This window comes from Pan troglodytes, chromosome 11 (assembly GCF_028858775.2).
Source record: "Pan troglodytes isolate AG18354 chromosome 11, NHGRI_mPanTro3-v2.0_pri, whole genome shotgun sequence".
Classification (NCBI taxonomy): Eukaryota; Metazoa; Chordata; class Mammalia; order Primates; family Hominidae; genus Pan; species Pan troglodytes.
The window spans coordinates 43,250,938-43,265,000 of NC_072409.2; the positions used below are offsets into that span (position 1 = coordinate 43,250,938).

The following is a 14,063-nucleotide window of genomic DNA, read 5'->3' on the forward strand; positions in this document are numbered from 1 at the left end:
TCTTCATTTTACTGGGTTCCCAAATATCTAAACTGATCTGCATCTAGTGCCATATGAAATATATAAGAAATTCATCAGTTTGTTAGTTTCTTCAGTTTCTTTCTTTTTTTTTTTTTTTTTTTTGAATCAGTCTCACTTTGTCTCCCAGGCTGCAGTGCAATGGTGCGATCTCGGCTCACTGCAACCTCTGCCTCCTGGGCAAGTGATTCTCCTGCCTCTGCCTCCCAAGTAGCTGGGATTACAGGCTCCTGCCACCACGCCCAGCTAATTTTTGTTATTTTCAGTAGAGATGGGGTTTCACCATGTTGGCCAGGCTGGTCTCAAACTCCTGACCTCAGGTGATCTACCCACCTCGGCCTCCCAAAGTTCTGGGATTACAGGTGTGAGCCACTGTGCCCCGCCTCTTCAGTTTGTTTCTTTAAGGACACAGACTTTAGAGCCAGACCCTGGATTCATATTCCACAATCATAGCTCTGCTGTTTACTAGCAGTTACTTCCTTTCAGTTTTTACATAATCTTACTTTGGGCAATTATGTAATCTCTTGGTGCCTCTGTAAAATGGAGATGATAATAGTACCCATTTCATAGTGTTGCTGTAATGATTAAATTAGTATGAATAAAGTATTTAATATATTGCCAAGAGCATAGTATAAATGTATGCAAGTATAAACTATTATTATATTTATAAAATGAGATATTACTAATTAAATTTCACACAGGCAACATAAAAATACCTTAAAATTTTTTTTGGTGGGGAATTACCTTTTAAAAATTAAATTACTGGCTGGGCACAGTGGCTCACGCCTGTAATCCCAGCACTTTGGGAGGCAGAGGAGGGTGGATCACTTGAGGTCAGGAGGTCGAGACCCACCTAGCCAACATGGTGAGACCCCGTCTCTACTAAAAATACAAAAATTAGCCGGGCGTGGTTGTGTGTGCCTGTAATCCCAGCTATTTGGGAGGCTGAGGCAGGAGAGTCGCTTGAACCCAGGAGGTGGAGATTGGAGTGAACCAACATCGCACCACTTAACTCCAGCCTGGGAGATAGAGTGAGACTTCGTCTAAAAAAAAATACATAACATAAAAATAAAATTAAATTACTTCATCTGGAGAAGCGTTTTGCTGTGGCATTTAGCTTAGAACTGTACTATGAGGAATACCGGTGAATTATTCATTCCTTAATTCAGTATTTTTTGAGTGTTTGCCAGGCATATGCTGCATTCTAGGAAGACAGGGAATTTACACACCAGTAGAGGAAGCAGTAACTAAGTGAACGAATAAAGCCCAGGATAATTAACTGGAATCAGCAGAAAGGATTTGTTGTGTGCATGAAGCAGATGAGAGGCCTGGGCTGGACCGTGGTGAGCCGGGGAGAGAGGAAATAAGGGCTGTCAGAGACGGTGCTGGAGCCATGTTTTGCAGGGTCTTCAAGACTCCAGCAAGCAGCTGGGAGTATCTACGGGGAGTTTAAGTTTCTTTTCAAGGAAGCGTGAAGAGAGGTTTTACCCAGGGGAATGTGCTGGTCTCATTTACATTTGCTAAAGTTTTTTCTGTCTACTGCATAGAGAATGAATTGGAGACGGGCAGGCCCAGTCTGGCAGTAGACAAGTGCAACACTCCAGGGCTAGGCTGAGGGGTGGCAGTGAGGTGGAAGGAAGTGCATGCAGTCAAGTCGGATCACACACATTTATTTTGGTGGTAGACTTGACAAGTGGTGATAATAGCTTGGATGAGGAAGACAATGAGGAGGCACGGACATTATCTAGATTTTTGGCTAAGTGCCATTTTGACAGTTGCATATATTCCCTCTATTATTAAACTTTCTTTTCATTTAGACATGATCCTTCTCAAAACTGTAAATGTTCTAGTGTGTGTGCTGCCCAAGTGAACATGAAGACTGCACATTTTTTAGGTATTTTAAAACTTTCCCAATCTAGATTTTTTTGCACTGCAGCCAAATTGTACAGTCGTTTCAAATTTCTTCTTGTTTTCTTGTTTAGTAATGGGAACCTCCTTTGTTGATATCTTGGGTATTTAATTGGGAGCATTTTACCTGTTAATTATGGTTGTTGAGGATTTTAAACTCACTTTATTTACCACTAGTCTTTTGAAATTACATTGCTGAATATCCTGCCTGCCCTGGGGAGTGTCAGAGCCTGTGAAGGCCTGCACCTGTTGAGAGGCAGCCTTCCCTCCTCTGCGATTCCTGCTTCTGGCTTCCATGGGTAATGAAGGGTTGTGGGATGGGAGGGGCACCTGGAGCCGCTGAGCCAGCTCCACCTGAGTCTCACTGTGTAACTCCATTGTTCTTTTTAGCATGGCCTTCAGGGGTAGGAAGTCAGGCTTATGAGATTTTATCTACTGTCACTGGGACTAGTATACCTCCTCAGTAAGTGGAATTTATTATTATTTTACTAAAATATGGTTTCTTCGTGTGAATGAAGTGAGATCAAGCATATAAAGCAATCTTTAGTTAAAAGATTGCTTAAATTGTTACATGTGGGATGAATTATTTTACTTTTTTGTAAGAAATGAAGAGAAACTGGGAAAAAAATTCGTTAGACAGTAATGCATAGAGATTTTTTTACACCTAAATGAGAAGCCAGAAATTCATATAAAACATAAGAACTTCAAAAACATTTCTTAGGCACAGACTATTATTAAACACTCATGGATGTTTTTTATTTTCTATTACATTAAAATACTCAAGTCAACTTCATATTCAGAACATTTAAAAATAGCTCAATCTTAAAAAGAAGATATAAAGTATTATCAGCTGTGCTTTTTGTGCATAATTAGCGTGTGCCTGTGGAGGTATAAAGACTTCTAGCCTAATGATAGTATCATGATAAAAAGTTCAGATGGTAAAAATTGGAGCTCCAGCTGGATGACATGTTTTATAACAATTCAAAGATGGCTCCAGCATAGAAGCCATGCTATTTTAGTTCTTTGTAATCCCTCCTTCACCCATCAATGGGTCGTGAAGGCACTGATAAAAGAGCCTTTTAGAAATGCTTCTATTTGTTCCCTTTCTTACAGATTTAATATGTGCCCACCATTTCCTTCAGTGCTGGACAGGCTGCTGTGAAGGGACATCACCTTTTCGCTTTTTCCAAGATGGCTCAAGATTCAGTAGATCTTTCTTGTGATTATCAGTTTTGGATGCAGAAGCTTTCTGTATGGGATCAGGCTTCCACTTTGGAAACCCAGCAAGACACCTGTCTTCACCTGGCTCAGTTCCAGGAGTTCCTAAGAAAGATGTATGAAGCCTTGAAAGAGATGGTAAGTAGTGGACCAGAATAATTGACTTCAGGGACTCTACCAGATTTCACCAAGACAGAATGCCACCCAGAATCGGGACTTGTGGTATTGACTGAAGTGCCGATGGATTAGGAAGACAAATTACTCAAGAGCTGGTTTCCTAGTCTCCGATTTATTATATTATTATAATTTCTTCTTGAGTAGCTGTATTGTTACATGACACTTCCTGACCAAGCAAGTTGTTCTTAAATAATCAAGATTTCATGCTTGTTGTCAAGTAGTAAATGGGATTCTTTTGAAGGCCTTTGTGTCCCTTGAATCTTGGAGAATTTGCTACATGCTTAACCCTTCTTCAACCCTCTTGTCAAGTGGGCTGTCCTAAGAGTTGATAAATATTAAGATCTCTTCTTATAATACTTTTTATAAATATTAAGATTTTGAGTATCTTTACTATTATATAATTTATTATTTTCAAAATTTAATATATTTTCATTTTGATGTCATGTTTCTTTTATTATGATAGATATTTTTATGATTTAGCACATGTTGTTATATTATGAGCTAGTATTTTGTATTTAATTTCAAAATGAAAAGCAAAATTGTCACTTAACAAAGTGTTCTTGTGTTAAGCTTTTCTTCCCTTAATCAAAGAGTAAATAGGAAATTTGAAGAATAATTTGTATTGATAATATGAGTTCATATGTCTTTAGAAACTATAAGGAAAGATACAGTCTGTGTGAACAACCGATGCTAATTTTTAAAATTGTTTTTTTAATGAGACATATGTAACTTGACCTTTATATGGTCCCCAAAAATCTAGGACCAGGCTTGATGCTGGGACACATGTGAGAGATGTTTTGCTGCAGTAGCAGAAAGTGCCCATTGTGTCGGCTTACCTGCATGTTATCCTAGTTTGCTTTTATTTTTGAACTTTTATGAAAGGTAACAAGTGGAAAAAGGTCCGGTTTTACAATAGCATGCATGTGTGTTTTTAAATCTTAAGCTGTTTTCTATTTGGTTGATCCTTTTTCTATTTCAGGGTTTAGATTGTTACAGACTATGATGTCATTTGCCATACAGTACTCAAAATAGTAATAAACAGATATATACATTTATGCTTTGGCTGCTTTTATTTCTTTTTACAAGTTCCAGAGTTCTCATCCCTTTAAACCTTCTTCTTTGAAATAGTCTTACTGGAGCTGAGTTCGTAACCTCTCTTATGTTAGAATAAAAAAACCAGGATAAAGATACGGGATTATATAGTTATTAATCACCAATAATGTGTTTTCAACTCTTAAGGAGTCTTTGTTATTTTTAAATAAAGTAGCCTTTACTGACTATTAAGTATGAGTAGAATTAATTTTGCAACACAATTGATTTTACCTATGTCATACATCTTAGTTTGGTGACCCCATTTAAGGATGGAGTAAGTTGGTTGGTTGCTTTTTAAACTTTATTTGAATAACTTACCTAAAGATCTTCTCTAATCCTTTTGTGCTTACTTTTAAAAATGGTATACTAAACAAGAAGCATTCACGTTCCCTCAATCTATAATGTCAGTTCAGTATTTCTAAGTTGCATAATGCCTTTACTGACCAAAATTTATTTTTCTTTCACAGGATTCTAATACAGTCATTGAAAGATTCCCCACAATTGGTCAACTGTTGGCAAAAGCTTGTTGGAATCCTTTTATTTTAGCATATGGTAAGAATCAAAAACGTGTCCTCTCAAAATGGCTATTTTAATCTTTGCATTGTTTCACAGAGGCTTACATTATGAACCTTTCTCCTAGTTTTTTGTTTTTTAATGGAACAACTTATCAAATGTATTCATTGTTCTATTACAAAGATGGCTTCCTATACTGTTGTCCATGTATGTGTGTGTAGGTTTGTATAGATAAACACACACACACACACGCGTGCACGCACCCGTGCAGATCTTCAGGAAAATAGAGCTCTTCGTATTAGAGGACAGAAACTCCCAGATGATTTAAATATCTACTTTTGCCTGTAATCACTTTCATAACTTCATTTTAAATTCAATATAAAATGGCTATACTAATGATACTGAGTTAATTTTGTTTCACGGTTTCATAACTCACACACTCTTTCCCATGTTGTAAAGTCATTCTTCAGAGTGTGAATCCTGCCGTGACTTTGCCTTTGACATTGGCTGCTTTGACTTTATTTAAGGATGCCATTTTGGTTTTATCCAAGGTGGAGATGAATGTGGGGGCACTTTGGGGAGGTATTCCTTCACTGAGCTCCTGTCTGCTGTCCAGTCTCATTTCCTGTTTCATCTTTCACAGCTATACCTCATGGTGGTAGCCGGGTCCTATTACTAACAGTGCCTGAAGGCACTTTGTGTCAGGATTCCTTTCACACTCATTCTCCTTTGAAATAGCCTTACTGGGCTGAGGTAGGAGCTGCTGGGAGTGTCTCCATGGCCTCCAGCATCTCCCTTTAATACACTTACTTCACTGTCTGATGCCCTGGAAGACAGCATGCCTCTCGAGAACAGGAACCATGGTTTTAGTTCTCTTTGTTGTCCTAGGGCCTCCCAAGGAGCATGGCTGAGGTTTGCTTTGGATTGACTGTATTATTAGCTAATGTAATATTTATTTTTAAGATTTTTTAAAGTCAAAGACTAATTGCATAATATAATGACATTAGAACCCAAAATAAAATGAATATTCCCCTTTGATGTTTTAAAGAATCATACAGTTTCCCATTTATAGGTTGTCATAGTCATTATTGGAAGAGACGTGAACTAGGCAGGAAAGGGACAATATGTGTGTTTAGCCCTGTGAGCAGGCGTGCATGGACGCCCACACTCTCAGCCTTCCTCACTCTACCCCACCCTCGTATGTCCCTCCTCCTTCCCACTTATACCTCTTCCCCCAACCCCTGAACTTCTTCAAGTTCTTGATTCAAAATGGCAAAACTAGTGAGGCAGCAATGTGTTTGCCCACCAGGACCACGCTTACCTGTCCTAGGTTTACCTATTGCAGTTAGGTCAGTGTTTCTCAAACATCTTTGACCAGAAATACATTATGTATATGCATATGCACATGGATATGCACACACACACAGTGAAACACATCTCATGAAAGAATGCATACAATGGCACCCCCCTTAGACTTTCTGCACTTTCAGTTACTCACAGTATAGTGCAATAAGATTTTGAGAGAGATGGAGAGATCACATTTATGTAACTTTTTTTTTTTTTTTTGAGACAGAGTTTTGCTCTTGTCAACCCAGGCTGGAGTGCAATGGCACCATCTCGGCTCACTGCAACCTCCGCCTCCCGGGTTCAAGCGATTCTCCTGCCTCAGCCTCCCAGGTAGCTGGGATTACAGGTGCCTGCCATCACACCCAGCTGATTTTTGCATTTTTAATAGAGATGGGGTTTCACCATGTTGGCCAGGCTGGTCTCAAACTCCTGACCTCAGGCGATTCACCCGCCTCGACCTCCCAAAGTGTTGGGATTACAGGTGCGAGCCACCGTGCCTGGCCTAAGGATTTAACAATGACAACAATACAATAAATCAACTGTAACAATATAGTGTAGTACATAACTTCTATTACACTATATTGTTACAGTTGATTTATTGTATTGTTGTCATTGTTAATCCCTTACTATGCCTAGTTTATAAGTTAAACTTTATCATAGGTATGTGTATAGGAGAAAACACTGTATTTAAGGTTTGGTACTATTCTCAGTTTCAGACATCCCCTGAGGGTCTTGGAATATTTCCGCCATTGATAAAGAGGGACTATTGTATTATTAGTCTGTGCAGTCCATGTTCACTATGCTGTTCATAGTGAATGGTGTTCATGACCCGAGACTGGATTTCATAACCCTTGATGCTTCTTGACCAGAAGTTTGAAGAACATTGATCTAGGCCAATATTGATAGCAGGAAAAAGGAAAAGAAATTGTTGAATGACTTTCATTTAAAAGCAGTACCCATTGTTAGGGGCTTCATGGATTTATTAATTGCTTTTTAGAAAGAAAGAAATACTACGTCCTTTAAATATACATCGTGGATGTAATACATCCTCAAGTCAGAAATGTGAGAAACATGGGGAGGTTTATGATGTCGTGTGAGAGGCATTGCTCACTTTGAGCTGGGCACTGTTCTCTGTGGGCTACATAATGGACCTAATTAATTCTTGATGACAGTGTTGCAGGGTAGATAATTATGAATTAGAGTCAGTAAGTCGCTTTCCCTAGAATACAACACTAAGAAGAGCCAGAACCCCACTCCTCATGTGACTTTAAAGTCCACCTTCTGTAATGTTCTGTCCCTATTGGATCACATCTTGTGATCGAAGTGTTCCAGTCTTGGCATTCCCACTAGCCAGCTTTACTTGCACATACATATTAATTCAGCAGGTATTTACCAAGTGTTGGGGTTTTTTTATTTTTTATTTTGAGACAAAGTCTTGCTCTGTTGCCTAGGCTGGAGTGCAGTGGTGCGATCTCGGCTCACTGCAACCTTTGCCTCCCGGGTTCAAGGGATTCTCCTGCCTCAGCCTCCTGAGTAGCTGGGACTATAGGCACCCACCACCACATCCAGCTAATTTTTTGTATTCTTACTAGAGATGGGGTTTCACCGTGTTAGCCAGGATGGTCTCAATCTCCTGACCTTGTGATCTGCCCGCCTCGGCCTCCCAAAGTGCTGGGATTACAGGCGTGGGCCACTGCACCCAGCCTACAAAGTGTTTTTTTTTTTGTGTGCCAGCCCTTAGGAAAACGCGGCTCACTGTCTCTGCCCATTAGGAGCTTCCAGTCAGGGAAAAAGAGATACTTAAGCAGGTCAGCCTGACTCAATGTGATGGTTCTCTGAATGGGAGTAGCAGTTGCTGAGAGGAAGGAGGGTTTCTCAGGAGAGCCCCTGCTGGGGCAAACTTGAAGATGTGATTCTCTAAGACAGGGCGTCTGAACTCGTGGGGTCTCATATTTCTTCTTTGTAAAAGTAGGAGTTCAGACTGATTTATTCTGGTGTCCTTGAACTTGTATCTGTCTATGATCTTTCCTTAGCACCTTATCTGCATTACCTTGGCCCCTCTGACAACCAGAAACAAATTCTCCATCCCTTTCTGTCTCAACGCTTGTATTACCTTTTGAACTGTTCATAAATTTCAGTTTCCTGTTGAGGTATGCCCTGGCTGTGAGCTCACAGAGGTAGCTGAATGGCATGAAACTCCATTAGCAGTCAGATGTTGCCTGTGTCGCCCCTGTTGTTTCACTAGTTGGGCACTTTCTTCCTGGAAGGGATCTTTTCTTATGGTTTTATAATATCAAAATTTGCTTTTTTTTTTTTTTTTTTGAGACAGAGTCTCGCTCTTTCACCCAGGCTGGAGTGCAGTGGTGCTATCTCGGCTCACTGCAAGCTCTGCTTCCTAGGTTCACGCCATTCTCCTGCCTCAGCCTACCAAGTAGCTGGGACTACGGGCGCCCGCTACCACGCCCAGCTAATCTGTTTTTTTTTTTTTTTTTTTTTTTTTGTATTTTTAGTAGAGATGGGGTTTCACCGTGTTAGCTAGGATGGTCTTGATCTCCTGACCTTGTGATCCGCCCACCTCGGCCTCCCAAAGTGCTGGGATTACAGGTGTGAACCACCACGCCTGGCCCAAAATTGCTTTTTAATTACAGTAAAAGCAAACAATTTTCATCATGGAAAAAAGTAAGTCATATGTAGTGTTCATGGAGAATAGGATCAGAAAAGGGTAATAAGGAAGGAGGGATGATTTGGAAATGAAAAGATACTGAAAAGAGAAGAGACAAAATAGATAATAATGGAAAGTTAGAGAATACCTTTTTATTCGATGATGTCCTCAGCATAAAAATACTGCCTTCACCTTCTGAAATTCTGATCCATTGCTTCTAACTCTGCCCTCATGATTAAGCATGACAGCTGTTACCTCTCTTCTTCACTATTCAGTATTCCTGTATAACAAATTTCTGCCAAACTTAGCAGCTTAAAACAGTGAATATTGTCTTAAAAATTTGCTGCCTTCATACTTTTAAACTATAGAATTAAAGTTTAAAGAATTGCTTTAGCTTTTATGTGGAATTTCAATTCCAGATATCAAAAAATAAAATACAAGATGGCAAGTGTATGTTGTTATCTTCCTTTCCTTTCCACTCAGTTTTAGAATCCAAATTTACACTAAGATGGGCTGTCAGTGACTGTCCCTGCAGTGAATCCCAGGCAGTTTCCCATCTCACTTAACATGCCCTGTGGGATGCTCCAGCCTGAGCTCAGGGCCTCCAGGGAGGAGCCTGACAGATGCCAGCCCCTGGAGTGAGTGCTGGTGGCACTTGTGAATAACAGTCCATGGCTCATGTTTGTAAATTGCCTAAGCAAAGCAAACTGTAAGCTCATTAGCAGTGCATTTCAGTGCATTGACTCTGGGCACGGAAAGTCACCTCCTACAGGTTGGGTGGAAGTTTCTCTGGCTCCTTCTCTTTTTTTATTTTTCTCCCAAAAAATAAAATTTTGGGAGAAAAATAAAAAATAATATACCTTTTGAACTAAGTTTGCATAATCACTCAACACCTGGGGAAACTCCCAGTTTTGGGTATTCTTTTAGATTTAAGCTTCATAAACTGACATTTCCTTTCTTTTTTTTTTTTTTTTTTTTTTTGGTGGTGAATGTCTGGTTTTTGGAAATGCTCTCCATCAGATTACATTCTTTTTAACACCCTGCTGCATGTGTAAGGATGCCATTGGATGCATCTGTCACACTTACTACATGAAGCTAGGTAGAATTTCTTCTAATATTGAAACTATGGGAAGCATAACAGTCACATTTTTAATTAGTGGCATTGGTTAAACCTGAAGAATCCTAGGATCTTTAGTGGTTAAATTATATGACTCTTGAAATGAACTGATCTCAGGCAAGCCAGTGCTTTATAATGCTTTATTTGAGCTCATAAAAGCTAGGGGAAAAAAATGAATGGCCTCAGAATAACCCCTGATAAAGTTTTTTCAGAGATGTTAGTTATTGGAAAAGCATAAGCTATGTATGTTCACAGGGTAAAAAATGGGTTTAAAAATTACTGTTAGCATTATTTAGTTTGTGGATAAAAATACAGAAGTCACTTACTAGAGTTGGTATTGTTCTTATTTCTTTGTTAATGAAGTCCTTAGAAATGCTGGGTTTTGGCCAGGCACGGTGGCTCATGCCTGTGATCCCAGCACTTTGGGAGGCCATGGCAGGAGGATCACTTGAGCTCAGGAGTCGGAGACCAGCCTGGGCGACATGGTGAGATCCAGTCTCTACAAAAAATACAAAAATTATCCGGGTGTGGTGGCACACACCTGTGGTCCCAGCTACTCAGGAGGCTGAGGTGGGAGAATCGCTGGAGCCGGGGAGGTGGATGTTTCACTGAGCTGATATCATGCCACTGCACTCCAGCCTGGGTGACAGAGCGAGACCCTGTCTCAAAAAAAAGAGAAAGATTGGGTTTATTAGATTGCAGAAGATGAGGCGGTAGAGAGTACTGATTCCAGGCACCGGCTGTCTTAGCCTCACCTCCATGGCCTTGTAAAGTCTGAAGTTGCTTTGCCCTAGCTCGGGTACTGACATCTTCAGTTTCTAGGCCCCATTTTTGTTTCTTAATTGTGTTATAAAATCATCCGCTGGAATAGACTCAGTCACCACAAAAGGAAAAAGAAAGTAGCTCATCAAGTAGATGTTCCTGCAAAATGTAAGATTTCAAAGTTCAGATTTTCATTGCATGTTTGGTAAAGTTTTATATTTTAAAGAATTTACATTTTAGAGTAAAAGAGCATGTAAGAGACTTCAGTTTTATCCAAAGCACTTGGTACTAGAAATATATTTTAAAACAATCCTTTTTATTAAATTTCTTTTTAACAAGTGGAGCTATTTTGGCAAATTAAAAAATTAAAAGATTAAATCACAAATATTGGCTACCAACTGCCTATAACCATTAAGTTGCCTTAGAAAGGTCGAAATTACTAACCGTTTGAAATGTGAAAAAACTGATCATGAAAAAAGCCCAGTTCTCTTAGTTCTTTCCATCATTCTCGTTTGGCTTTAAAAATTGATACTGTTACAGAAAGGAAATTGACCACACAAGAGTTAAGTGATCCCAAGGCCACAAGAAGGACAAAACCCCACAAAGTTAAGTTTAGGGAATTCTGAAGGACAGCTAGGAGAGCAAAGATAGAGTGAGGGAAAATATTCCTGTCAGCAGAAAGAGAATGTGCAAAGTATGGTGGCGAGAAAGCAAATGTTATATTCAGGGATACTTGTTCTGTGAACTTAGTAGTTTGAGATTTTCCTAAATATAATGTTTACAGTGTTTTTATATTAATGATTTTTTCTGCTTGATAAAACTTATTAAGTTTTCCTTTTTGTAGATGAAAGCCAAAAAATTCTAATATGGTGCTTATGTTGTCTAATTAACAAAGAACCACAGAATTCTGGACAATCAAAACTTAACTCCTGGATACAGGTAAGAGAGTAAATCTTGCTCTGCACTTCTTTGAATTAAATTGATTATTTAAAAGTGCTGCTTAAAAAAATTTTGGGGGGGGTGGAATCCAGTTCTATGATGTTTTAGAAACTTTTTCAAACATACCCTTCACTGTTACATTATCTTGCTGAGTAAAAAGTTTTTCAAGAGATTTCAATTTTGCTTGACTGTGAATTCCAAAAGATACCAGTCTTTAGGATGAAGACCTAATGTTGAGTGGTTTTGAAAAGTTTCTTTCAGGTGATTAAAATAATGTATTCCATTTCACTCTAGCAATTGCTATCCTTCAAAAAATTGTTTTTCCCTATCAACCTGGTTTAAATTCCTTTCCACATGCTTCCATGCCTCTCTCAAAATCTATTTTGTAGTGAAATGAAAATTCAGCAGTGCGGTGGGAGCAGCACTCTTTATTTTGTGTCCCGAAGTTGGTGCCTGAGCCAGCATATGCACAGACTGGATCTTGGTGCTGCGCGGCCTCTGCTGCTCACTCACACTTTCCAGTTGGCTATCTACTGTGCTAGTCCAGATAGCTGACAGCTTCCTAGATTTCCCTGTCTGCTTCTGCTTTCTCCTGAAGGGTAGGCATAAGGTAGAGATGTGGTGAGGCTGGGCTGCAGCTGCCCTCACCAGCAGCGCATTGGCTGTTCTTTTCTGTTCCCCGCACTGCCTTGCTGCAGCAACCCCAGGACTGGCTGATGCCTGTCAGACTCCACTTAGTATGCATGTGGTTCAGATCAGCTGCTTAGTATTATGAAATCATCCAACCAGATTAGTGCATATGGTTTTGTCTATCAGTCTGACTGGTGATATCGTTACATTCACTGCTTTTTACTATTTCTTTGTTTTAGACAAAATTGCTAACAGATGATGAAGACAATATTTATATTTTTCTGTTTGAAAGATAGAAGGGAGTGAGAGGGATTGGGCAATGTAAGGAAAGAATACAAACTTTAACTGGAAGGAAAATTAATGTAAGGAACTGAAGAAAGGAACAGATAAGTAGAATTAGGGAAGAAAGAATGTGTAACAAGGCTGAAGAAACAAAATGACATATTTAGTCCTTAATTTTTTTAATTGTTGCTTTTATTGAGTATTTGATATTTTAATGAATATTTAGCATATAATTTTGTATTAGATAGCTCATTGAGTCCTGAAGTAGGCCATCTAATGAAGTGTTTTTAGAGTGACTGGGTTAACTTTCTTCATTTAACTCATGACTTTATTAGCCTGTTTAAAAATTTCTAGCCTCACATTTTATTGTTTTTCTTGTTTAATACTATATCTACTTACTAGTAGGTACTTATTAAGTATAGTTCAGGGAGTTAAAACACTTAATCTGTGCCTTCGGGGAATTCCCAGACTGGTAACCAGGTCACTCCAGGGCAGCGTGGTTGAGTTATTGCTAGAGCTGTGTTTAGGTGTGACGCTGACGTAGAGGGGGACACTTGTTCTGACAAGGGGGTTTGGAGACATTTCCTGGGGCAGGTGATGTGTTAATTGAATTCTGAAGAACAGCTAGGAGAGCAAGGATAGAGTTAGGGAGAATATTCCTGTCAGCAGAAACAGACTATGCAAAGTATGGTGGTGAGAAAGCAAACGTATTCAGGGAACTGTGGGTGCTTAGGTGTGCCTGGAACTTGGGGTTTTGTGGAGTTGGTGATGAAGCATGAAGCCAGAGAGACCAGCAAGCACAGTCCTTGCATATGACTATAGAAGGTTTTTATCTTGATGACAATGGGGCAGCCACCAGAGTATTTAAACAGAGAAATCATGCCTGGGCGCGGTGGCTCATGCCCCAGCACTTTGGGAGGCCAGGGTGGGCAGATGATGACGTCAGGAGATCAAAACCATCCTGGCTAACATGGTGAAACCTTGTCTCTACTAAAAATACAAAAAATTAGCCAGGCATGGTGGCACGTGCCTGTACTCTCAGCTACTAGGGAGGCTGAGGCAGGAGAATCGCTTGAACCTGGGAGGCAGAGGTTGCAGTGAGCAGATATCATGCCACTGCACTCCAGCCTGGGTGACAGAGCGAGACTCTGTCTCAAAAAAAAAAAGAAAAGAAAAAAGGAAAAAAAAAGCCAGAGAAATCATGTAGCCAGTGTGAGTTTTAGAGACTAACAGCAAAAGGAAGTTGGTTGGGAAGAGGGCAAGGATAGACGTTGGAAGCTATTGTAGTGATAAGTTGAGAAATTGCGAGGGCCTCAAAGAAATGGAGAAGGGGGCCCGATTTATAAGATATTAATAAGGCAAATACCCAGAAGGTATAATGGCAGATTAAATGTCGAT

General features: G+C 39.6%; 1 protein-coding gene across 16 annotated transcripts in view; it reads left to right on the top strand.

Annotated features, from left to right (window-relative positions):
* The window catches only part of FANCC (FA complementation group C), a 218,832-nt gene that overhangs the window by 65,189 nt on the left and 139,580 nt on the right, over positions 1-14,063 (top strand). For all 16 annotated transcript variants that reach the window (XM_009456941.4, XM_024345774.2, XM_009456948.4 and 13 more), the window contains 3 exons: positions 3,040-3,282; positions 4,881-4,965; positions 11,659-11,753. In XM_009456941.4, coding sequence (XP_009455216.1) covers positions 3,118-3,282; positions 4,881-4,965; positions 11,659-11,753 — 345 coding nt within the window. In that variant the 5' untranslated portion in view covers positions 3,040-3,117. The remainder of the gene's footprint in view (positions 1-3,039; positions 3,283-4,880; positions 4,966-11,658; positions 11,754-14,063) is intronic.